This window comes from Alexandromys fortis, unplaced genomic scaffold (assembly GCF_014885135.2).
Source record: "Alexandromys fortis isolate MF-2015 unplaced genomic scaffold, M_Fortis_MF-2015_v1.1 scaffold_90, whole genome shotgun sequence".
In the NCBI taxonomy this organism is placed as follows: domain Eukaryota; kingdom Metazoa; phylum Chordata; class Mammalia; order Rodentia; family Cricetidae; genus Alexandromys; species Alexandromys fortis.
This window is the reverse complement of record NW_026067985.1, coordinates 6118269-6143937: the sequence shown is the minus strand read 5'-3', so window position 1 is coordinate 6143937 and position 25669 is coordinate 6118269. Positions and strand designations below refer to the sequence as shown.

Genomic DNA, 25669 nt, shown 5'->3' with positions numbered 1-25669 from the left:
CTGGGGGGGGGGGGGGGGGGGGGGGGGGGGGAGAGTGTGTATTACCAAGTAGGGCAAGCAAGTGTTTACAAAGGAAACAGACACCATCTGTGCCAGGATTGCCAGGGCCAGCCTCTGGGCCCACACTAAGATCTTCTGGTTCGTTCTTAGCGTGAATTTGTGATAGTATCAGAAATGTAGGGTGAATGTTGCCAACTGTAAGGCCTGGTGAACACTGGCCGGGGTCAGCACAGATCAGAGGGAATTAACAAGCATATGTGCTCTGATTTTAGCAATGACCCCTCAAGAGCAACCACCTTCCATGCTGATTTCCTCCTCAGGTCACCAGACACATAGGGAAAGAGGACCACCTCAAAATTCAGGGCAGAGCCCAGGCCCCCAGAATGTGAGATGCTGGGCCATATGGTTCCCTCCCAGAAGCAGAGTAGAGGGCCGTTCCTCCACTCCTCTGGGGCTTCAACAGCTCATAGAGGGGCAAACCCAGAAAACACAAAAGCCTGAACTCCTACCCCCAATCACTAGGGGAGAAGGGTTAAATTCCTGGCATCATACTGGAAGCAGCACCAAGCCTGGAGGATTTCAAATTTACTGCCCCTGAGAGCCTGGACCAGCTAGCTGCTCATGCACCCATGGGCACTGGGCTTTAAGGTATTTGGAGGATGAGTTTTTCCCATAAACATTTTTTTCTTGCATTGAGTGCTGGATTTAGAAGCAATTCTCAAGCACATATAAGAGAGTCCGTGCACCCTTTCCCTCAAAATGCTTCCCAGTCCTATGAGCCTGAGTCTGCACCACACAGGGATGCTTCGCCAGTGTGAATATGACATGCCATGAGGTCATGGGGCCAAAGAAAATGAGGAGAATGATATACCTGCCATATCAAAGTAACTTCGTGTGCCTCCTAGCTCAAAGGAAGACATCCCTCGCTCCCCAGGATTCCATCTTCTCGTCATCTCCCCAGCCAGGAGAGAGTTCAGAGGGAGAGCCCGAGCAGATGTAATAGGCAACCGCTGGCTCTTAGTGTTTAGCTGCATCTGAGATAAGTTCCAGATAGAAACCCTTGGGGATCAAACCCACACCTCTAGGATCTAAAATAAAACAAGCTGCGACAGGGAGAGCAACCTGCCTCCTCCAGGAAGCGCTCATGGCTCTCCTCCGTGCCTCCAATCAGAGGCTTTGAATCAACCCCGGAGGAGGATAAGGATGCCTAAATGACTTTACTTAAACAGACAATCCCTGAAAAGCCTGTGTTCCCCCACCCCACAAGGAACCCACCTGAGACCAATGTTAGATCTGGGGTTTGCTTATTTCCAAGGACAAATCCTGAGGGACGACTGAGTTTAGACTCTGTTAAGCCGGGGTCAGAAAGGAAGGCAAGGCTGTCTCAGCACAGAAAAAGAGGAGAAAGGGAGACTGGAGGAGGCAAGGAGAAAAGGGAAGGGATTTACTGAGGGTAGAGGGAGAGGCACAAATGATAGGCGAAGAAAAGGGGAAGAGAAGCAGGAAAAGGCTGGCAGGAGCAGAGGAGCAAGGAGGAAAGAGGCCAGAGGGAGGAATTCATTCTGTCCACGCCAATGTCAAGAAAGTTCATTGAGGGTCCTGACATTTCCTTCCACCAAATATTGGCCCCTCTTGTCCTTGGGGATCTGGAGACGGAAACAGCTCACGAGGCTGACTCGCCAGCATGCTGTTACACAAGCTCAAATGGTGCCAATGTTTTTATATAATCCTCTGGTTCACCCCATAAAACAGACCATAACACCCTGGCAAATACACTTCAATAAAGCTCCGTGCTATTACAGGGCCCAGCGTCTTCCAGAAGATGAATCACACTGCCGGTGTGGCCAAGCTACCGCTCCAACTCAACTTTCTTCCACTGTGCCTTCAGCTGACGGAGAAGCCACAGAGCTGGTAAGGACTGCCGTGAGTTCCAGAAGTTCCGTGGGTGGTGAAAAAGCCCTTGGGAAGTTGGGGCTTCGTTATCATGAGGATGCATGAGCTGCCTGTATCCCCAGATGGCACCTGGTCCCTCTAGGTTGTGCTCAGAGGTATGCCTGGAATCCAGTTCTCTAGGGAGTCCCCAGGTGACACCTTTCACAGCAAGCAGGCGACTTATGACCTGAGCCCAGCTGAAGATGCTCTAGCGCTTGCAGAAAGAGGTTTGCTGGGGCTGCTTCTTCCAAGAGCCACACAAAATAGCAGAAGCCTGCTGGAGATGCTGTCTCTTTCCTGAAACCTAACAGAGCTGTCCTTGGGGACAAAGATGGTGCATTCATCTTGCACCCAACATCTAATTAGTTGAGTCCCAAGAGCAACCCCCATCTACTGTGCCCCAGCTGAGTCCCCCCTTTCCTCATGGAAGAGCAAAGAGGCCAGCCACCAGAAGCAGACACTTTCATGCCTCAGGGGTTCCCAGGCACTGACCTCAGTCCATGTGAGCACTTAGCTCCTACACATCCCTGCCAGACACTTGATTCCATCTGTCCACACAGCACCAATGGTGTCTTACACATCTCCCACAATAAAACTTTCTGCAGGTTCCCTGAGCATCCTTGAATGAGGGCTATCCAGGCCAAAAGTCACAACTTCGGTGGGCGGAAACCCTTTGGGCCCTGCAGTGAGGAAGATGGGATCAGCTACTGTAGAGAAGCAGCAGCCACCCCTCCTGCCATTCCTCCAGGGAGGGAAGAGGGAACCAACCTAAACGCACAGCTTGGAATGATTCCCTGGGTTCTTGCTGTGGACCCAAGTGTCACCTCCACCCTCACAGCTTTGCAAGGTACCTCTGGACCCTGGTTGTGAATCTAGGCACTGTCTGGATGTCTTACTGTGGATCTAGGCATTGTCTGAGCCCCTCACTGCCCTCCTGGCAGCTCCTTGGAGGCTCTTCCTTGAGAAGTTCAACTTCTCTTGGGTAGTAAGTTTGGAGTCATTGTGGGAGAGGCAGGGGACGGTTCCACAGGATGAGTGGATGGTGCAGTCACTCTATCACTGCCCTCTGTCAATGAAGGCCTCCAAGCCTCACTTTTACCTCCTGCATTCCCTCCACAGAACCCAAAGTAGCTTCTACCCTGGACCCTGGAAGATACTGTGGGGTGGGTGTGAGCAGCCACTCCTGGACACAGTAATGTTCTGACACAGGACCCTGCCTCCCGTCCATCCCGGGGTACCCGTGGCTCACCATTCAGCTGATTGTAGACCACCTCCTCCAAATGGTCCAAGCGCTGCAGGATGGCCTCGCGGTCGGCCAGAGCACTCGCCTTGGAGAGCCGATTGCGCATCCGGCGGTCCGTGCCTCGCACGACCTGCACCAGCGCCTCTGAACGATCCTGAAGGCGGCAGTACACAGAGAAGAGAATGATGCCCACGAACACCAGGATGTTGACCGTCAGCAAAGTTTTGATCTTCCTGGCCACCGCCATGAGCGCGGCTCAGACCGGGCCGCCTCACCCTCCGGGCATCCCCGGGGCTCCGGGGCCGCACGAGCCTGAGCGCGACCGGCCGCGACGAGGACCATGGGCCGGGGAAGGCCGGGAGCTGTTCCTTCAGCACCGCCACGCGGGCTCCACGCGCCAGGCTGCCGCGACCCGACCTTCTTCTCCAGAGCGCAGAAACCTCCCAGGGCTGCGGGCACGGGGCACCGCCCGCGTAGTCAGCAGGGCCCGCCCCCCAGGAGCTTCCTGGGCCAGGAGGCGGCGCGAGGCCTTGGCTGCTGCGTCCCTCTCCTGCGCGCCCCGCTGGCTCCTGCGCGCCCGGCTCCTGCGCGCCCCAAAACCACGGCGCCGGTGCGCAGTGACGCGGCCTGCGCTCATCAACATGCACGCGGCGCCTGCAGCCCCGCCCGCCATCCCAAACCGATCCCGCGCGCCACCCCTGGCCAGGATAGGCCCGCCAGGAGCGAGGCTCAGAGCGTCGCGCCACGCAGAACCTCGGACCTCCCTCCACACCCCGGGCTTATCTCAGGGGATAAAACACACACTTGACCCCTAGTGACACAGAACCTTAGGGAACGCTGGTCAGGACTGTGCTGTGGGTGCACACTGGGGTGTGGTGGGGTGTCTTTGTGCGCAAAGGAGTGAGTCAGAGCCACCTTGATTTGCCTATGGCCAAACCTAATCTGATTGGCCGCCTTCCTCTGGTACCAGGGATAAGAAAGGAGGAGGCTGGAAACGGAGCAATCCTATTGCAACATCAGGACCAAATAAAAGAAAACAAATCTTGACCAGGCTTCCCAAGTCCTCAGAGCTCAGGTGCACCCTCGGCCAGAAGAAAAACAACAACAAACACCTGCCTTTCCATCTCTAATTTAGCCCCAAACAAGCAGCTATAGATAAGACCAGGGGAATCAGAGGAGAGATGACAGAAATTACACATCATGGGTTGTTAACCGGGATCACAGAATGCGAGCTCCTGTGTGCTTGGTTACCACTGTATGGACAGTGCCTGAAAGATTTCTCTTTTTTTCCCCTTTTTTTAATATTTATTTATTTATTAAAGATTTCTGCCTCCTCCTCTCCACCGCCTCCCATATCCCTCCCCCAATCAAGTCCCCCTCCCTCATCAGCCCGAAGAGCAGTCTTGGTTCCCTGCCTTGTTGGAAGTCCAAGGACCTCCCACCTCCTTCCAGGTCTAGTTAGGTGAGCATCCAAACTGCCTAGGCTCCTATAAAGCCTGTACGTGCAGTAGGATCAAAACCCAGTGTCATTGTTCTTGACTTCTCAGCAGTCCTCATTGTCCGCTATGTTCAGCAAGTCCGTTTTTATCCCATGCTTTTTCAGACCCAGTCCAGCTGGCCTTGTTGAGTTCCCGATAGATCATCCCCAATGTCTCAGTATGTGGGTGCACCCCTCGCGGTCCTGAGTTCCTTGCTCGTGCTCTCTCTCCTGCTCCTGGTTTGGACCTTGGGATTTCAGTCCGGTGCTCCAATTTGGGTCTCTGTCTCTGTCTGCTTTCATCGCCCGATGAAAGTTAATCTCCAGGAGGATGACTATATGTCTTTCTTTGGGTTCACCTTCTTATTTAGCTTCTCTAGGATCACGAATTATAGGCTCAATGTCCTTTATTTATGGCTAGAAACCAAATATGAGTGAGTACATCTCATGTTCCTCTTTTTGGGTCTGGCTTACCTCACTCAGGATAGTGTTTTCTATTTCCATCCATTTGCATGCAAAATTCAAGAAGTCCTTGTTTTTTACTGCTGAGTAGTACTCTAATATGTATGTATTCCATACTTTCTTCATCCATTCTTCCGTTGAAGGTTATCTAGGTTGTTTCCAGGTTCTGGCTATTACACAAAATGCTGCTATGAACATAGTTGAGCATATATGTTGAAGGAGCTGCGGGCTGCTTCCCTGTCGCCCCAGCTCCCGGCCACCAGCTAGCTCTAGCTTATGCCCCGAAATAATTACACAGAAACTGTATTCTTTTAAACACTGCCTGGCCTCTTATTGGCTAGCTCTTACATATTAATGTAACCCATTTCTAATAATCTGTGTAGCCCACGAGGTGGTTTACCAGGGAAGATCTTAACCTGCGTCTGTCTGGAGTGGGAGAATCATGGCGACTCCTCGACTAAGCTTCTTTCTCCCAGCATTCTGTTCTGTTTACTCCACCCACCTAAGGGTTGGCCTATCAAGGGGCCTAGGCAGTTTCTTTATTAATAAGAAATCACTCCCACATCACATATACTTTTGTTGTATGATAGGGCATCTCTTGGGTATATTCCCAAGAATGGTATTGCTGGGTCCAGGGGTAGGTTGGTCCCGAATTTCCTGAGAAACCGCCAGACTGCTTTCCAAAGTGGTTGCACATGTTTGCATTCCCACCAGCAATGGATGAGTGTACCCCTTACTCTAAAACCTCTCCAGCAAAGGCTATCATTGGTGTTTTTTATTTTAGCCATTCTGGCAGGTGTAAGATGGTATCTTAAAGTTGTCTTGATTTGCATTTCCCTGATCGCTAAGTAAGTTGAGCATGACCTTATGCCTGAAAGATTTCTGACATGTAGCTGGTGCTTAGCAAATATTTACTGAATGAATAAATGAGGGAGCATTTATTACAAAATGACTTTGTGGTGGGTCTTTCCCATAGAAAGACAAGGCCTCTGGGACTTTGTAGCTCTTGGTTCTGTATATGAGTATTTGTGCATGCATGTATCTGTTGTGTGTGCATGCATGTTTATATGTCTGCTGTGTGTGTGCATGTGCCCATGTGTCTATGTATGTACCTTTGTTTGTGCATAGGTATGCATATGTGTTCATGTATGTGTACTTGTTTGTGTACATGTTTTTCTATGTTCATGAGTCTTCTTTGTGAATGTGCACGTGAACAAAGGGTGTATAACATATCTCTATGTATTGCACATGTTTGTGCATATATGTGGTGTCTTTATGGTGTATATATCCACGGGTAATATGTGATGTGTCTGCATGTATGTATATATATATGTGCATGCACATGCTGTGTCCTTATGATTATGCTTGTGTGTAATGTGTATGTGATGTGTATGTGTTTGTACACACCTATGTGTTAATGTGTGTGCAGTTTCTGTATATGTATGTATGTGTTGTGTCTTCTACGTGTGAGTGTCCACATTCAGGGAAGTGGGCAGAGGCTCTGGGTCCTGGTTCAGGCTCTTTCCTCCACACTGCCTTTTCCACAGGGCAGCATATCCTGTGTAACTTGGAGACATTCTACCTCTCCATGGAAGTAGCAGTGATGCAAGTCACTCTGCTTCATTCCTGAATAAACTTTTCTTCCTTTCACAGAAAATATGCCTCAGGGACTCAGAGGACCCTGTCAGGAAGGCCCCAACCCCTAGGACTGAGGCCAGCACTCCACAGTCACTCACTCTAGACATCATGCCTACCAAGATGGAGCCCAACACACCTCATACTTTGGAGTGATTCACAAACACTGGTCTTTTTCATAAATTGTCACCCATGTCCCTCATTTGACATAATGTGCTGTTCTGTGAGTAACACACCAGGGTCTGGATATTTACAAGTTTACAAGGGCAGCCTTTGAACCACAGAGCAGAACTCACCCAGCTCTGAGTATAGGCACTGTTCGGAGGCTACTGAAAGGCTCTTTCTTTCTTTCTTTCTTTCTTTCTTTCTTTCTTTCTTTCTTTTTAATTTTCAAGACAGGGTTTCTCCATAGCTTTTGGTTCCTGTCCTGGAACTAGCTCTTGTAGACCAGGCTGGCCTCGAACCCACAGAGATCCACCTTCCTCTGCCTCCCGAGTGCTGGGATTAAAGGCGTACACCACCATCGCCCAGCCTGAAAGGCTATTTCTAACATTAACTGAATGCGGGTAGAAATGGTGTAGCCTAACTTTCCACCAGAGAAAACTGAGGCTCCAAGGAGATGTATCTGTGCTCAAGGTCATGCTGGCAGGGAATCCTTGGTCTGGATTTAAGCCCAGACAACTTGGCTCCAGAATCAAATTTATTAGCCACTGATATTCAAATAAAAAATCAAAAACATTTCATTATATGTTTATAGAAAGTGATATGAATGCTGTTCGTGTAAATGCCGAGCAGCAGGTCCTGAGTCAGTATTTGGCTGAATTCCATTGACAGTGTGAGCATATGGATTCTGGGGGTAAAAGGAGACTAGTTTGAAAGGCCTGCCTGGGTTTGTTGACTTTGGAAGAGATGCTGAGTGCTTAGTGTGGAATGCAGCCTGGGGTCACAGGGCATGCAAAGGCTGCACTGTTGGGGAGCAAGGAGACCTGTTTGAGACATAATGCCTGAAAACGCACTTGTCCCCCAGTGCCCTCTTCCACTGTCTCCCATGATACCAACTCTGTCCTTGATAGCCTTGACTCAGTAAGCAATGCTTCCTGAGTTCCCAAGTCTCTGTGAACCACAGTGACTATTGCACACGGAGACATCAGCTGGAGAATCCCCACAGTCACTCTCTGGGCACAGGCTACAAGGAAAAGGACCGTAGGAGTTCAGGGTGTACTTAGAGAGACAGTGGGGTCATCCTTCGGGGAGTTGGGGCACTGTGGAGTGCCTGGCCTCAGACATCTCCCACAACTTTGCACTGGATACCTCTCGGCAGGCCAGCTCTCTCCTGAGCCACACACAGAAGCTGAACCACTAGCTCAGCTCTTGTAGGTCATGGAGAGCAAAGAGTTCCCACTCAGTCTGCCCACGCCACACCTATAACAGACCAGAGCTAACATGGGAATGTAGTCTGCTTCTGTCAGTTCTTCCATGGGTGTTTTCAAGCCTATATTCCACGTGACTATCTCTAGACTTAAAGATCAGCACTATCGGGGTGCCTTGGGGCCACTCCCACCAAGCTTCCCACGGGCTTGTGCTTGCTTAGGTGGTATTTTCCTGAGGTTTGGCAGAAGGAGATGTGCGAACATAAGCTGAGACCCCCGACTTAGGCCAGATGTCACGTGGGTCACGGAGGATTGTGTGCAACTCAGGTGAGGCAGAAGCTCCAGGCTGGGTTCCGCATTTGCCACAGCCCCTGTCACAGCTGAGCACCACCCAGAGAAACCCTTTATCTTTCCCAACAAAGCTGCCCTTTCTCCCAAGAAGAGGCTGAGATGGGAAGGAAGCTACTAACTCCACCGAGAATTACCCCCAAACACACACAGGCCAACCTACATGGGCCACGGGAAAGCAGTGTTCTAGGCCTGTGGGTGGATTCAGAACGCAGAGGGGGCCTTGGCTAATTCAGCTGGGGACGTGTGTCAGCACTCTGTACCTGTGGTATGTGGGTGGTTGCAAAACCTAGTCAGGCTGGCTGACCATATATAGAAAGACAACTTATGCGTCCCAGGGGCCCCCTTCTGCTACTCTAGAGCAGCCACGCACCCAGGCTTAAAGTCAGTACTGATATTCATTAATATATTAGCATATCAGAATAGCTAATAGGTACTAAAAATGTGTCATTAGAAAGAAATACACAAACCAGGGTCACATATGGCGGGTTAATGAAAAGACCATACCAGAGGCTTGAAGGAGCCTGTGTTTCCACCAGATCAGTCACCTCATGGGCATGACAGAGATGACTCCTGAGGATACTGAGAACACCCCCACACAGACACACACCTAAGGACTCTGCCCCCATCGCTCCTGGATCCAGATATGCCTAGAGCTCTCCACTCATCGCACAACTTCTGGTTTTATATAAATCAATATATTTCCTCTTTTGATTAATCCGGTTTGGGCTTAGTTTCTGCTGTTTACTAATAAAATCTGCCTTACTAACTCCAAATCCAATTTAGCCAGAATGTCAGCAGAAGGCGGAAGGTAGAGGGAGGGAATCTTTCTTCTGAGATCTCCCCAGGCATCAGAGAAGGACTTTCATGGACTTTGCAAGGATTATAAGGCCCACTGCCTAGGCTGGGCCATATTGGGACACCGAGAATAGCGGAGTAGCGACAGGCTAAGCTGGCTCCCCCAGGCCACCTTTCTCTGTCTGCACAATGATATTCACATTGCCTCCCTCCATCTCCCCTCCTGGTGGTAATCTTTTCAACCCTGGTTTCTTCACAGAACTCCCCAAAGATAAGCCACAAAGCACAGCTATCGTAAGGAAGATTCATAGCTGGACTGTATACGTGTGGTGCTCTTAGACGCTGCACCCGGTGCCGTCTTTTCATTTTATTTAGTGCCTAGGAGCAAGCTGGTCCCGAATCACATTTATGCATTCTTCATAAATCAGCTGGGTTGGAGCAGCAGCACCTGCCTCGGTGTCCTTGACTTGCTCTTTGAGTGGGTAGCGAGTGCCTGAGACAACATGCCCCATTTCAGAGCTCTGCTCTCATGCCAGGACATCAGTGATCAGGGGTGTCTGGGAGAAGGAGCTTTGGTGAACAGGAATTTCTGGCTAACATCTTCACCTAAGGGTTACAGGATTCTCTCACTGTCTGCGTCCACATGGCTCAGATGTAGCATCCTAGAGTTGGTAGCTTCCTGTGAAGTTCATGGGGACAGGCCCTGAAAGTCAGCATCTGTCTCTGCACTTGAAGGACACAAGTACTATGGTTCACCATCCAGGGCTGCTCTCCAGCACCAGATTCCAGCCCCTGAGGCACTCGGCACTCCCTGTGTGCGACATGCCTGTTTATAGAGAAGTACAAGTCTTTGAATTTCATAATCAATTTACTGTGTCATGTAGCTCTCAGAGAGGCCTGGGTATCTTCTTAGGAACAGATGTGGGAGTAGAAACCTAAGGCCTGTGTTACACACTGGGGACAGAGGGATCACACCCCTGTACTTTGCCCCTTATTCGGAACTAAGGGACAGGCCAGGGACCAGGTGACCAACTGTGCCCTGACAGTGATTCTGGCATTTGTGTAGAAACAGGATTGTGTCATGAATGCTGGACCCTTCCCTGGCTGGGACAAAGGGTCACCATACTACCAAACCATCTGCACACATGGGCTACACAGTGAGTTTGAAGACAGCTCAGCTACATGGGAACCTGTGTGGAAGGAAGGAAGGGAAAGAAGAGAGGGGGAAATAAAGAAAAGGAGGAAGGAAGGGAAGAATTTAAAAAGGAGGAAGGAAAGGAGAAGAGGGAGGAATGGGGTGGTTTTACGTGTTGTATCAACCACAAAATAATGGAAGATACCCCTTTCCTAAATTATCTTCATTCTACAATCTATTTTTAGGGGAAAAATCAGAGGTTTTTTTGTGCCATCAAAGGAAAACTTTTTTTAAAAAAAAAATTTATTTTATATACTGTGTGTGGTGGCACACGCCTTTAGTCCCAGCACTTGAAAGGCAGAGACAGGTGGATCTCTGTGAGTCCAAGGCAAGTCTGTTTCCAGACCAGCCAGAACTACATAGTAAGACCCTGTCTTTAAAAAGTAAAAATACATATTTATTTTATTTGTGTGTGTGTATTAATGCATCTATGTGTGTAAGTACCCAGAGAGGACAGAAGAGGACATTGAATCTTCTAGAGCTAGAATTACAGGCAGCCTGACATGGGTGCTGGGAACTGAATTCAGGTCCTCTGAGAAAGTAGCAAGTGTTCATAAGGCCTGAATTGTCTCTCCAGCCCCAAAAGAAAGCATTTCTATACTTCCTCTGTCTGCTACCCAGTGGGGCTTGATGGGACCAAATTGATGCACTGGAGGTAAGACTAGACCCACCCAGGGTCCCACCTTGGCTTGATATGTCCTTAGCTACACATAAGGACACAGCACAAACCCTTGAAGACGCATGAGCCCTCCTGCCACATTTGTTAGAATGGGCTGGATTTTCATACGCTGAGGCTCTGCTGAAGTGACTTACATATATTCTCTGATGTGCCCCAACCCTCTAGGCCATTGTTTGTGAAGCTGCTCTACTCGTAAATAAAAACACAAGAAGACTGATTTCTTTTGTCTTAAACCTTCCCTGCTTTCTGGTATTTTATGGGTTGGTCACCTGTGAGATACACTAACCTGACTGAAAAGAACAGGTAGAATGGGCAAGGCTGGGAACACCCTTCCCACCAATCGCCATGTAAGTCAGCATCCTAAGCAGACACCAGAATGGACCCGTCATGCCTGTCCTCTCCGGGATTCAGGAACCAATGTCACAGCCCCCTCACCTGGCTCACTGCTGCAAACCATTACACTAACTGTCACAACCTCATTTTTTAGTGCAGAGGATGAAGGGATTGCCCAGTGGTTAAGAGAACCTGCTACTCTTGCAGGGACCACAGTTCAACTCAGTACCTAGCGCTGACATAGGATGGCCCACAACACCTCTGCCTCTAACTTGAGTGGTAGGGCTTCCAACGTGCTTCTGGCCTCCACAGGTATCTGCATTCATATGCACTCGTGGATGGGCATATGAATTAAAAAAATTTTAATCTAAAAAAAAATTATGCTTGGTATCAGGCGCCTGCACCAGGACTGTGTGCTGTTCAAATTCCACCAGTGCTGGCCTGGAGCTTTGCCAACTTTCACTACTATATAATTTAATCTAATTGATCAATTAAATCCAGATAATTTTTAAACAACTCATAATAACAGTTATATAATTTCAGTACTACATATAATTTTCTTAACAACTTTATCAATGGAAATTGCTCATGAGACTGTGTTGTTGGCCTCATGGGATCTGTTGCCTCCAGTGTTCTTTCTTAGATTCCTAGGAGAATGGGAGAGGAGCCCCACAGGAAAGGAGGCAGTTTGTTGGTAGTCAGACCCCACAGACACCTTGGTGACCTCTCAACACCAAGGGACTCACTGGGGACCCCACAGGAAAATAATGGTTCTCTTGAGTTACATGCCAGCTTACCCTACAGCAGTACTGGGTGAGAAGAGTTGCTTAGACAACATTAGAGGCATGAAGGGAGTATGAGGCTTTGCTAAAGTGACTGTCATGGGTCCTTCCGCGTTCAGTGAGTGGCTCTGTGGATGCCTCTGGGACAATCTAACCTTAGTTGAGATGCTGCACCCTCCTCCTGCAGGCCGACTGGGCTCACTGTACCCAGACAGAAGAACACATATGCTAATATCAGCTTCTACTGCTGTGACACAATTCCTGGGACAAATAATGTACAAGGGAGAAAGGCTGGCTTGGCTCATGATTTCAGAGATTTCATCCCATGGTTACTTTGCCCAGTTGCTTTGGGCCAGTGGCGAGCAGGACAGAGGAGGTTGCTCACCTTGTAGCAGGCAGGGAGCCGAATAGAAAAATAAAGAAACGGAGTCTGGAGTCTCAATAGTTTATCCTGAGACAAAGCCTGGCAGACTGAGATTACCCTTCCCCACCCAAGAGCAGACCATTCAAAGGAAAGTCCTGGCATTCCAAGCACTGTATAGAAACACCTGCCAGCACTTTACCAGGACACCCCTAGACAAATGTCAGCAAATCAGGGGTCCTGAGCCTCAGAGACTCCTCATCCCCACCTTTACTACTATAAAAACCCAATTCTAATTGAGCTCGGGGCTCTCCGGATATTCCAATGTGTTGGACATGTGGAGAGACCAAGTTTGCAAACTTGATTAAAATAAAGGCTCCTTGCTTTTACATATGGGACTTGGTCTCCTTTGTTGGCTTTTGTGGGTACCCACGGATTTGGGCATAACAGGTATGGGAGCCTTCAGCCTGCCAAGGCCTTCAACAGCAGATAACAGGAACTAATGACCTGAGCAACCAGAGTGGAAACCAGGTTTATGGGAGGGTACAGTGCAGCATCTGAGGGGAACAAAGACCAGACTTGAAAAAGACAGAAAATGAGATTTTAAAAAAAGTCAGCCACAGCCACTGTCCACAGAAAGTGGAAGACCTAGAACAGACGTGACCTTTCTGGGCACTGATGACACCATGCAGGCTCAGACGGGCTGGTCAGCTTCTTTTTGGCATCATATGTCTGAAGGGCTAGGGTGCCCACAGAGCGGGAAACAGAGAACCCTGAGAGAACAGGACACGTGGTAGCAGGAAAGGGACCAGCAACCTCCTTACCTGGCCACGCGGCACCTGCAGCCCTAAGGAACACCCTACCATGGCTCATTCCTATGCAGAACACCTGAGCTGACTGCTCCACAATGGACGGAAGACAGTTTTATGATTGCAGTGGGGCTCCCTGTCCAGCTCTGTAGTACTGGGCATTTTCATTTCATTGTCATGCCTTGCTCATGCACATAAGCCCACACAAAGTGTGTGTGTATGAAAGAATATACATACAACCACAAAAGTGAAGGAATACATTCATATAGTAATATACATATAGGCACATATTTATACAGGGGCATACATGCAGGCGCACTCATGTATATATGTTTGCATGTGTACTCCTGCACATATTGTGTGCCTACATGTGCATTTTCCAACACTGGTGCCTGAATAGGTGATTGGCATAAGTGAACTTGTATGTGTGTGTGTACCTGTATGTATATTCATTTGTAAGTGTGTGCCTGCACGTATGTATTTTCATGTGTGTTAAGAAGACCCTCTCTGCTGACACAAAATAACTCCAATTAGAACAGATGAGACCAAATCAAAAATGCCCACATTTAGTGAATGCAGTACTCTCGGGTGGCCAGGAGCATGGTGAGGGAAACACAGAGAAGGAGAGCACAGGCAAAATCAGCAAAACCCGAAACCATGTGTTCTTTTTTCCAGCGCAAGCCTAAATGGCCTGTGGGAGTGGTCCTGACCCTCCCTGGGGAGGGGTCAGCGTTTGGCAGGCTTTCCTGGAGGTGGAGCCCAGCCCAAGGCAACTGGGGGGCGGCTAAGATGGAGCTTTTTGCTCCATTGGTGCTCCATTGGCACCCCAAGGATGACTGCCAGGGCCTGGGGTGAGGCCCCCAACTTAATATTACAATGTGTATCTGAGTTTGTGTATTCCTACATGTGAGCATACCTATATGTGTATGTTTTCATGTGTATATACTGGCAATTGTGTCTTTTTGCATGCATATGTGTGTGTGACTTGTTACGCATATATAGAGTATGTTGTGCCATGCACAAGTCTATGTGTGTGTTTCAGTCATCTGTTATACAAAAAAAATGTTTCAGTCAACAGCAAATTACATACATAGCAGTGGACCTATGATGATTACATCACCTAACGCTATCATAACTATCTTAGTTTGTCTACATACACTGTATATTCACAAAGCAATGAAACTGATGATGCAATTTTTTAGAACATAGCCTGTGCTGGCTAGTTTTTTGTCATGTTGACACAAAGTCACTTGGGAAGAGGAATCTCAACTAAAGAATTCCCTCCAGCAGATTGGCCTATGGGCATTTTCTTAATTGATGATTGATGTGAGAACTTCAGAATTAGCATATGCAATCCGGAAAAACAGCATCTTGCTATGCGGGCCTCAGCGGATGCCAGGCATTATTGTTGGTCAGAGTGTGAACCCAGCTCCACAGGCTCCTCCCTCCAGCCCCCCTGTTGGCTTCATGTTCTGCCTCAGAATTCCATAACCAAGGTCCAAAAGGGGGCATTTTACTCCCTACAGGGCCTAGCGATGGAGAGCCGGCCTGTGGCTCTGTCTCCTTCATTGTCCCCTTGAAGATATAGAAATGGAATGTCAGAGTGCCTGCTGCTGGTGGTAAAATTCCCAAGATTTCTACTTAAACGCAGCAACAAAGTTTTCATTAATTTTCCATAAGTGTAAATGTTCCCATAGGCACCAATTAAAGTCTTCTGTGGAGCTGAGTTTTCCCAAACAAGCACCATTTTAATTTGAATATCAAACACTTTGCACAGCAGGGCTGCTGCGATTCCCACAGAGCCCGGCCCTGAGAGGAAGAAGAGCCTTCCCCAGTCCTGATGCCCCCATCCCCTCTGGGTCTCTCTTCCGCTGGGGTCTTTCTTACCATCTCAATAACCCCCACCTGCATTCTCCAAGATAGTGCCCCAAGACCCAGAATTCTCCAGGCTTGGAAACATGGGTACATGTATTTGAGGAGGTAGGGTTTGGAGCAGCTGGAGGTTGAAATCTTGACTGGACTTCTAGGAACTCACAATGAGGGAATCTCAAGGGCCCCTGCTTTCAGTCTGGCTGTCCATTATTCCATTAGTCACAAAGAAAGCGTTCTACTGTTCCCAGAAGACAAACTTTCTGCCCATCAACACTTCTTCAAAAATTCAATTGTCAATATCTAAAAATATTCTTGCGTTTTTACATTGTATTTATCATATACACGCATGCATATTTGCATATGTATGAGCAAACAGGTAGAGAGCAGAGGTCAACATAGAGCATCTTCCTCTATTACTCTCCACCTATACTTTGAGGCAGTGTCTCTCCTTGTACCCAGTGCTCACCAACTTGCTAGACCAGATTACCAATGAGCCCCAGAAATCTGTATGTCTTCCCAGTGCTGGGTTTACAAATTTGTGACACCATGACTTGCTGGGGATTCAAATCCAGGTTCTCAGACCTTTGTGGCAAGCATTTTACTGGGTAAGTCATCTCCCTAGCCCTAATATTTGTGTATTCCCATCTAAAATGTCTCTGGTTTTTCCCTGTGAGTGTTCAGTAATATGGCAAAGTGTGCCTGAGCAAGTGGTGCTGCTTCTAACAACTTTGTGCAAATTCAGCTTGCAACAACTCCTATTCAGCCCACTTTGGCTGTTTATTTTTCCTCCCTACCATTTGGTCAAATTTGGGGTAGTATTTGTAGAGGTCCCTTGACTTATCTTCAAAACTCCTAGGATGGGGGCTGGAGAGATGGCTCAGCGGTTAAGAGCACTGCCTGCTCTTCCAAAGGTCCTGAGTTCAATTCCCAGTAACCACATGGTGGCTCAAAACCATCAGTAATGAGGTCTGGTGCCCTCTTCTGGCCTGCAGGCATACAAGCAGACAGACTACTGTATAAATAATAAATAAATAAATAAATATTAAAAAAAAAAAACTCCTAGGCTGGTTGGTAATAGCGTAATGTAATTGTTATCAGCATCTTCAGAAGAATCCTTATCATCACCACCATCACTGTCATTACCATATTGCCATGATCACCATCATCTCCATAACCTTCATTACTGTGGGCACCACCATCTCACTACCATTATCACCAGCATCATCACGATCACCATCACCATTGTTATTGTCACTGTCATTTCTTTTTCTTTTTTTCTGTTCGTTTCCAGTGTTTTGGTTTTTTGAGACACAGCCTTTCTACATAGAGCCCTGGTTGTCCTATAACTCACTATACTCACTCTGTAGATCAGGGTGGCCAGGATTTGAACTCACAGAGATCTGCCTGCCTCTGCCTCCCAAGAGCTGGGATTAATGACGTGCGCCGCCACACTAGGTCTTTTTCACTGTAGTTTCCATCACCATGATCATGTCATCATCATCATCATCATGATTATCATCGCGTCTACACAATGGAGTCTTCCTTTCATCAGGTTGATCTGGGTAACTCTGGCTCCAGAAGAGTCCTCTCAATATGTCTAGTATTGTCAGTCCATATTAGCACATTTGGATCAGAGCTGAGGCATGAAGAGGTAGATGGAGTGGAGGCAGGTTTGAAACCCGTTGGTAATAATGTCAAGCTGGCACAGTTCTGAAGATATTTATAAAACTTGACCACACACTGTGTCCAGGTTGCCTGTGTATATAGCTGAGAAATAATGACCATGCCATTTTAAGGTAGGTTTGTTTGTTTGTTTGTTTGTTTACATATAGTGTTCTGCCTGTATGTGTGCCTGCATGACAGAAGAGGACACCAGATCTCATTACAGATGGTTATGAGCCACCATGTGGTTGCTGGGAATTGAACTCAGGACTTCTGGGAGTCTAGCCAGTGCTCTCAGTCTCGGAGCCATCTCTCCAGCCCCTGTGCCATTTCTTATACTCAAGTCACCTCTATTATTTGGCTAGCAAGCATTCATTTTCCCCTCCTCCTGAGCTGTAAGATTTCTTTGAACCCATTGGTAGAGGTAACGATAACCAGTTCCCATTTCCAAGAATGATATATGCACCACAGCCAATTAACAGCTCTTCCCAGCCCTTGCCCAAGTATTGGCTTTTAGAAGATGCCAAATGTACCCTTTTACCATTAGTTTTGTGGACCATGTGGAATATGAGTACAGAGTTCCTGGGTATGTGTTCCCTAGCAATAGAAAGCTGGACTAAGGAGCGAGTAGCAGGAGACAGCTGAGCTCTTGGGAGGCATTCTAGCCTGTGGTAGCTGTGCCTGAGGCAGCTGTACAACCAAAGGACTTGCTCTGATGTGTTTGGCTGAGCTCTGCCATGTACAATCAAAACAGTCTTGGCACATTCATCTTCTGTGGAAGACTTTTCTGGGAAAGTCCCCACCAAGCTGACTTCTGCAGCACTTGAAAACCTGTTAACTTTCAATCTCTTCTCCCTGAAGCGAGATGAATGTTCCCACCTCTATCAGCTAAGGCACAAGCTGTGTCAGCCTAACAGCCTCTTTGGAATGGGCAAGATAAGGATGCTCAAATGCCTGGTCTTTGCCTGTCCATCAACCTAGCCCTACGATTGGAATTATTGAAAATAGAATGACTATAGTCTCTATTGTTTGGGCACCTATCTCTCCCATAGACCTAACCTTTAAGATTTTGATGTAAGTGAAGAGTGTCTCCTGGACTTAGTCTGGGACTAGTCATTGGTCCCTCGAGACTTGAGCCTGACAGCAACCAGTCTGTTCAGACATCTGGTCCCATCCCTAGGGCCTACTGCTCAGGAATGCATCTGAAGAGCCATGGGCTCCTTGTTCATGCTCTTGGCAAACAAATCCTCCAGGCTCCTGAATCTTCTGTGGTCTCATTCCAACTCCTGCTCTGCTGCCAAGAAGCCCTGCCTGACACTCTTCCCCAGCATATATTGAGCAGCGATGTGGTTTGACTATGGCTTCCATGAGTGCCCCGTGTTTACTGAGGTGGTGGGAGCTGGGGGTGTGTAGCTGATAAATGAGGTAAACTACAGTCTCATGCAATAGTCAGCTTTATTCAAAGCATCAGACAATTTATTCTCTGAGGGTTAAAAGGAGTCACTCACGTGAATAATGTGTACAATCACAGGGCAAGCTGCACATGGCTGACAAGCAATATGTGACTAAGACATGTTTTTCCATAGAGGTATATAAACATACAACAATAGCCAGTTGTAATGAGTAATCTGAAGTAAACTCACTCCTATCTGCTATACTGGGAGAGGCACAAAAGCATAATCCAAGAAACATTTTGTGTTTTGGGATTTTTGGTTTTTCTTTTTTTTCTTTTCTTTTCTTTTTTTATATATATTTATTTATTGTATACAATATTCTGTCTGTGTGTATGTCTCCAGGCCAGAAGAGGGCACCAGACCTCATTCCAGATGGTTGTGAGCCACCATGTGGTTGCTGGGAATTGAACTCAGGACCTTTGGAAGAGCAGGTAATGCTCTTAACCACTGAGCCATTTCTCCAGCCCCCCCCCTTTTTTTTTGAGATGGGGTTTCTCTGTAGCTTTGGAGCCGGTCCTGGAACTAGCTCTGGTAGACCAGGCTGGTCTTGAACTCACAGAGATCCACCTGCCTCTGCCTCCTGAGTGCTGGGAGTAAAGGTGTGCACGACCACCACCCAGCCATTTTGTATTTTTGAAAAAAAAAGTCACAAAACTCTTGTCTTGGTTTCTTGGAGTTTTCCCACAAGCACTCGAAATCCCCCTCACACAGCTCCAATACCTCAAACCTCATGTTCTGGAAGCTTGGTCCCCAATCTAAGGTGGCATTCAGGTGGTAGGAGTTTTAAGAGTCAGAATATAAATGGAAAGTGGTTGAGCTAGTACTGTATTCTTGAGCCTGCAGAACGACAAGCTTACCCTTCTCCCCCATTCCCTCTGCCTTGCTAAAAGTTGCTAGTCCCCAAGGTCTATTCCCTTATTTGGACACTTCCTCCTCCTGAGGCTGACTACCAAGGTCTGGGTATTAAAGTATTGAAGTCCAGCAATCAGAAGCCACCTTTGGCTCACTTAATTAACATGCCCAATTAAAATTAAGCTACTCATCCTAACATGGGGTTTCCCCTTTACCTTTATAAACCGCCATTTGCCTATGCGCCCCTTCTGTCTCCTCTCTATCCAGCAGCCGTCCTTTGTCCGCTCCACCCAGGACAAACACCCCTTCTGCTCCCCCTTACTCCTCTTCTCCCCTCTCCCTTGTTCCCTTCCCCTTCCCCTTCCTCATCTATCCTGTCTTTGTCCTTTATCTCTGCCCTCTACCTCTGGAGCAAATACATCTCTTTTGGGCTGAGAACTTGGTCTTGGGGTGTCCTGTGCTGACTCTGAGGTTCCTTCCAGCACTTATCAAACCCAAGACCCCAGGTTTGACTCATAGTTTCATAACTAATTAAAGGAGCTTGTGATTAAAATATCCAATGGAAAGATATTCCAGAAATAGAAGGTGTCCAGTCTAGGCAAGTCACACACCCCACTGCCTCAGGATCCCTTTATCCAGTCCTGCATCTTCTCTTTCCATTTGTCCACAGCCCACTGGAAGGAACTTCTCCCTGGTGCCTGGCATTCCACTGTCTCTTCAGTGAAAGCTGACACGAGAAAGTCTGGGGGGAAATGGGGAGAGGTGATGCACACACACACACGGACACACACGTGCACACACACTCAGCGTACACATGGCTCCTTATTCTCATTAATACTTCCTGGATGTCGAACACCATGGCAGCTCAGAACTAAAAACATTCTGAATTTCTGCTTTCTAAGCACCAGGAAGAAAAGCTGGAGCCTCTCTGGATGGAAGGATTTATCTCCAGGTTGTCCCGACCTTGGAGTGTCGCTCCTCACTGGACCTCAGAATTCCAAGGACAGTCTACCTCTCATGCATTATATGAACACACTCTGAGCCCCTTCCAGCTGACCATGGGCTGGACATGGCTATGGCAGCTTCACATCTTTTCTCCACGAACCCGTAACTGTGGTCGGAGGCCCAGATTGTCCTTGTGTTTTGCTGGACTTGGAAGCCCCAGTCCCAGCCCTGGGCTCCTTCTCACGGCTGTCTTATTTTATTTGGACCTGCCTCCTATGTGTTCAATCTACACAGAACACTGAGCCGCGCAAGTACCTCAAGGGCCCTTGTCACAGTCTCCCTCACATAGTGCCACAGTCTCCCAAACAGAGTGGGACAGATGTCGTCATAGCAGCTTCTGGATAATTTCTGGCACCAAAGACAAATTAGCCCACAGATGCTGTGAATGGTTAGGTGAGCTTCCTGTCCGGTCATGGATGGGTAAGAGCCCCCTGACCCAAAGTGTCATATTTCTAGTTCCCAAACCCAGAAGCCAGAGCCACCACTGCCTCAAACACACGAGGAGCCTGGCAAAACTTCAACCTATTGCCCTTGTCCCACTCCTCTATGCTATCTCCAGAACCCCAGCCCTAGATCGGGCTACTGGTGGAAGGGATCTCAAAAAAGGGTGCCCTCAATTCGGTTTAGCCATATGCTCCTTCTCAAAGGCGCATTTCTCAAGTGGATGGATTTAAAGCCCCTCGCTTCCTGCCAACATTACATGCTTCTCTTTTCCAGCACGCTGGTCCAAATGCTTCCTGCCTTGTCTTCCCAACATGGGGGAGGAAGGCAGTCAGAAGAGATGAATAAGACAGGTCTTCCTGAATATTCCCTCCTCCACAGGATGGGCCTGGAGATGAGACTGCCAGAAACTGACTTTTCTCTCTGAGTCCCCAAGGGGAACTGTCATGCTCCAGGTATGGCTGCTCAGTATGTAGTCACCAGGACCCTCTTCCTGAGCTATAGTTGGGATCCACCAGACTCTGCAGGGACTCTGCTGCACTTTCCCTGCCCAGCTCCCTCCACCAAGGCTCCTTTGTAAGGACAGCTTCCCTCCAGCTCTGCCTAAAAAGCAGGAATCAGAACTGTCCAGAACAAAGCACAGTGAGTCCTGGCCTCTGACATGGGGTGAAAGAGGATGTGTCCCCAGGAAGGGGGGTCCTCCTCACTGATACCTCCACAATGACAGGAGCAGTGACTGACATGGGCTTCTATGCAGGGGAGACATGGCCTGGTCTGGGGGAGGGGTCCCCAGAAGTGCCCGTGGTAGCACCTCTTTGAGTTTTAGCACTTGTAGCAACCCACACGGACTTCTCTGCCAGGCCAACCAGAGCTCTCCCTTTTTTGAGTCCACAACAGAAGCAATGATGAGCCCCTCTGGGAATATCCCAGGAGCTCTGAGACAGGGCTACACGGAGCAGGGGCCCATTTGTAGAGAAAGCCATTCTGAGAGAGAAATTCAGTGAACTCAGCACCGATAGAGCTCTGCAGCTGGCTCTGCCCTCCTGCCCCCTACCAACAGCCTCTTCCAATGACCCCTTGCAGCAGGAACACTATGAAAATCCAAAGCTGCTCACAGCTGGGTCTTCTTCAGGACTGTGATATCCTCCATTCACCCAGAGCGTCTCCCCTTATCTATGTCTCCGAAAGCAACTTCCCCATGCTCGAGAACAACCCTTCATGTGCGAGCAGAATGTGAATGGACGGATCCCTAACCTAGCCACGGAATCTGCCAGGCCCTTGCATCCCTTCATCCCACTTGCACCAATGGCCTCAGGGGCCACTTAACCAGTAGTGATCATTTTCCCACTGACAGTTAATGTTTCAACAATTTTATGTTATAAATGTGAAATGTGGCTTTAGAAAATGTGGCGAGTTCCCATAGTCTCTGCTACAGTCTGGATGTCACTGTAGTGTCCCCCAGAAGTTCACGTGCTTGCTGGAGCAAGTTCCTATGTGGTGGAAGACCACAAGAGCAGACAGCTGACTGCCTGTCCTGCCCTCACCTTTTATTCCTGAACCCCAGGGACATGTGGATAGGCAGAGGCAGGAGAGAGACAAGGAGCTCCCAGCCCTGCATGCATGTCCCAGGCTCCAGAAGCCGGCTCCAGGCCTTCACCATCTGGTTCTCTGCTGTATCTGCAGTGTTTACTTTCTAAAACTTCGCAGTCATGGGGTCTGAGATGGGAAGCAAGTGTGTGTGTGGAAAACTGCGCTTCCTCTCATATGTTTTAGCGGCACAGAACAGCTTGCTCGCTGTGCTTTAAAAACAAACCAGAGAGGAAAAATGAAAAAGGCTTTCCAAGCCCTTTCCCCACCAAGGCAGGAAGCCTAGAGGCTCCAGAAAGGGAGGAACCTCTCTCTGAAAGGTGGGTCACTGCTGCCTGGCATGATGGGAAGGTCTCAGCAGGTGCAGAAAAAAAAAGCATCAGGTGCATTGTCCCATTAAGGGTACCCTCTAAACTTCCTGTATCTTCTGGGACTCTGCAGACAAGCTGGGTGAGATCTGGGACGTGACACTTGTGTCATCGAGTCGAGTCGTGAGCCCTGGGAACCTAAAGAGTGAGTCTTCAGCTCCTGCAGGGAAGCCTGAGCACTAACTGGTCCTCTGTCTCCAAGTGTCTGCACTGTCTGTGGGCTGCAAAAGAGATTTAATGTATAATGAAGACCCTAGCTTTAGTGCCATAGGACGGGGCTGAGAACAGGGACCCTGTAAGCTCTGCTCTCCATCAGACAGCTTGATATTCTCTCCCTCTGCCAACCTCATCCTCACCTTATTCTTCCATGACTTATACTCCATGCATGTTTGTATCTTGTATTCTTTCTGTACCCACTCCAGATAGTGGTAGACCCCAATGTGGGCTGTACAAAATGAAGGACCCCTTGTCAACCTCTCTTGTCATGGGAATAAGCCCTCAGGAGGAGAACATCCAGCACTTGGTGCCCATGAGAGAGACAGGTATGGAGCAGGGATGGTAAGCCAGCTGATACCCCCAGATGAATGGCTATGGGGCTACCAAGACCAGTGGTTCTGGGAGTGACTATGTTGTCTTTCAGTTCTCTGGTCCCAAGTTCAGAGACCCCAGGACTCTGCTTGGCCTCTTTTGAGTCAGGGTAATCAAAGATCACTTCCTGTGTCAGGAAATCAGGGCGACATGAGAACCCGATGCCTCTAAACAGCAAGAACCAAAGGAACAGGCCTGTTTCATGAAAGATAAAAACTATTCTGATTAGAGAGGTCACACTGAGTCGGGCAAAGATGTCACACACCTTTAATCCCAGCACTTGGGAGGCAGAGGCAGGCAGATCTCTGAGTTCAAGACCAGCCTGATCTACAGAGTGAGTCACGGGATAGCCAGCACTACACAAAGAAACCCTGTCAAACCAAAAACCAAAAAGTCATACTGGTCAGAGAAAGGCCAGTCATATACATAACAGAGACTGACCCTGTTAGCGCTGGCTAACACTCCAGACTCCAAACAGTCACACGGCCATCTCAGATGGAGATGCCCCAGCCTGCAGAGAGCCTAATTGTTAGGGCGCCATTAAATCTACACAGGTCTCATCTTCTCTGCACAGTGGAGCCTGTGTCCTAGCAGCCCACTCTCAGCACCTCGGCCTACTGGAGCTGTTTGTGACCATTTCTCTTGCCAAGGTGACATGTCTTCTGTCTTCAAAGGGCACCAAAGGGGAAGAAGGCCCTCAGGCATGTAGCTACTGGAAAGGGTCCACCTCCAGGTCTCAGCAAGTCCCTCATCAGCTCCAAATCTCTCCAAATGGCAGCTCTCACTAGTGTGTCCCCTAGGAATTGTCTCTTTTGGCATTGGGCAACAAATCTTCCAGGGGTCCAGAATCCCCTACGTTATCCATGAGGCCAGCTATCATGGATGGAAGCAGGCCCAATATATTCACCTAGATATGACAGATGGGCACAGGCCCAGTGCTTACCTAACCATCAGGGGTAGAAACAGGTCCAGTGTTTCTACTATCACTCAGCTATCATGGATGAGAGCGGGCCCCCATGTACTCCCCCAGTTCTACCACCCTTGCTCTGAGAAGCTAATCTGCCCTGTGAGACGCCTATCAGTATCTAGTGATACTGTGAGACACCTGTCAGACTACAGACTGGTATTGCCAAAAGTTATGCAGCCTGCCCCTGTGGCCTCTCCCAACTCACTCACGTCACTCTTCCCTTCTCACTTCCCACTCCTGTCCTCTAGCCTCCTCTCATTTTCAGGCCTTTGAGCACCATGTTCCTCGGCATTCTGCACTCCCCTGAAGTCCCCTTCCATCAGCTAACTGCTGCTCATCTTGTACATCTCAGCCTTTCTTACTCCCAGAATGTATCAGGACTCTTATTCTTCTCCAAATGGTCTCGAGTAACACTTACCAATGTCCATGGCAACATGGGCATCCTTATTTGATTGCTATCTTCCCAATGGTCAAAAAGCCCTGGAGAAGAGAGATTTGCCCAAAGCATAGGTACGCCAAAATGGAGGGAGGGCACAATGTGTGTGGTCCCTCTCACCCTCCTCAGACACTGCTACCTAGAAGTGTCCCCTCCTGAAGTTCGATTCTCTGTCCTCATCATAGCTGTCTCTGCTACTTATGGGTGATTTTGGAGGCCTGACCTAGAGGAAAAGGAAGGATGTCAGACACTGGTCCTTCACCAGGACAAAGCAGCTTAGCTGCTCTCATTATCTTTGAGCTTTGATTATTCATACTGTTGACCTTTCCTTTCAAAAACAGTGGATGTGGCAGCGGGTCCTAAAGAGCATGCTCATGAAGGAGACACCCTGCCTCCTTGTCCTCCAGTTCTTTTATTCAGTAGTTGGTCTGAGGATGAGGTGGGGGGATTTACGGTGCTGAGGGCACCCTCAGGGACTCCCTTGAATGCTGTTAACACTCCAGAAGCAGAAGCCTAGGCTCAGGAGGATCTGTATAGGGAGGACACTGTGCAGACTCTTCCTTCCTCTGAAGGGAAAACAGGAAGAGAAGCCCCAAGTGAGCTTCCTGGGTTCCTTTTCTTGTCCCTCACCAAGGCACCGGGTTTAGTTGGTGTGTTAGACACTTGCTTCCATTATCAACCTAGAACACAGTGTTTCCCTCCCCTAAATCTCTAGGAGTCACCTGAACTCCCAGCACCCATCTGCTTCTATTCTGGCCAGCTAGCACATTCTATCCTAGTCCACAGACTGATTTAGGAAGGGAGCAGGTTCAAGCAAGGCAAGATGGTGTTCAAGTATCAGATTTTTGCTCTAGCTGATGAAAAGAGGGTTCCCTGGTGGTCAGCTCATGGAGATCCATCCAGCTTGTGGGTGAAACAGGACAAAGAGGACAAAGGAGAAGGAAGGAGAAGGGGAGCCTTAAAAATGCAATTGAGGCCGGGCTGTGGTGGCTCACGCCTTTAATCCCAGCACT

At 48.5% G+C, this 25669-nt stretch overlaps 1 protein-coding gene across 1 annotated transcript in view; it reads right to left on the bottom strand.

The window, feature by feature from the left end:
- The window catches only part of Galnt9 (polypeptide N-acetylgalactosaminyltransferase 9), a 72253-nt gene extending 68250 nt beyond the window's left edge, over nt 1-4003 (bottom strand). Inside the window, exon 1 of the mRNA XM_050159034.1 lies at nt 3182-4003. Coding sequence (XP_050014991.1) covers nt 3182-3422 — 241 coding nt within the window. The 5' untranslated portion in view covers nt 3423-4003. The remainder of the gene's footprint in view (nt 1-3181) is intronic.
- Nucleotides 4004-25669: the final 21666 nt, after the last annotated feature.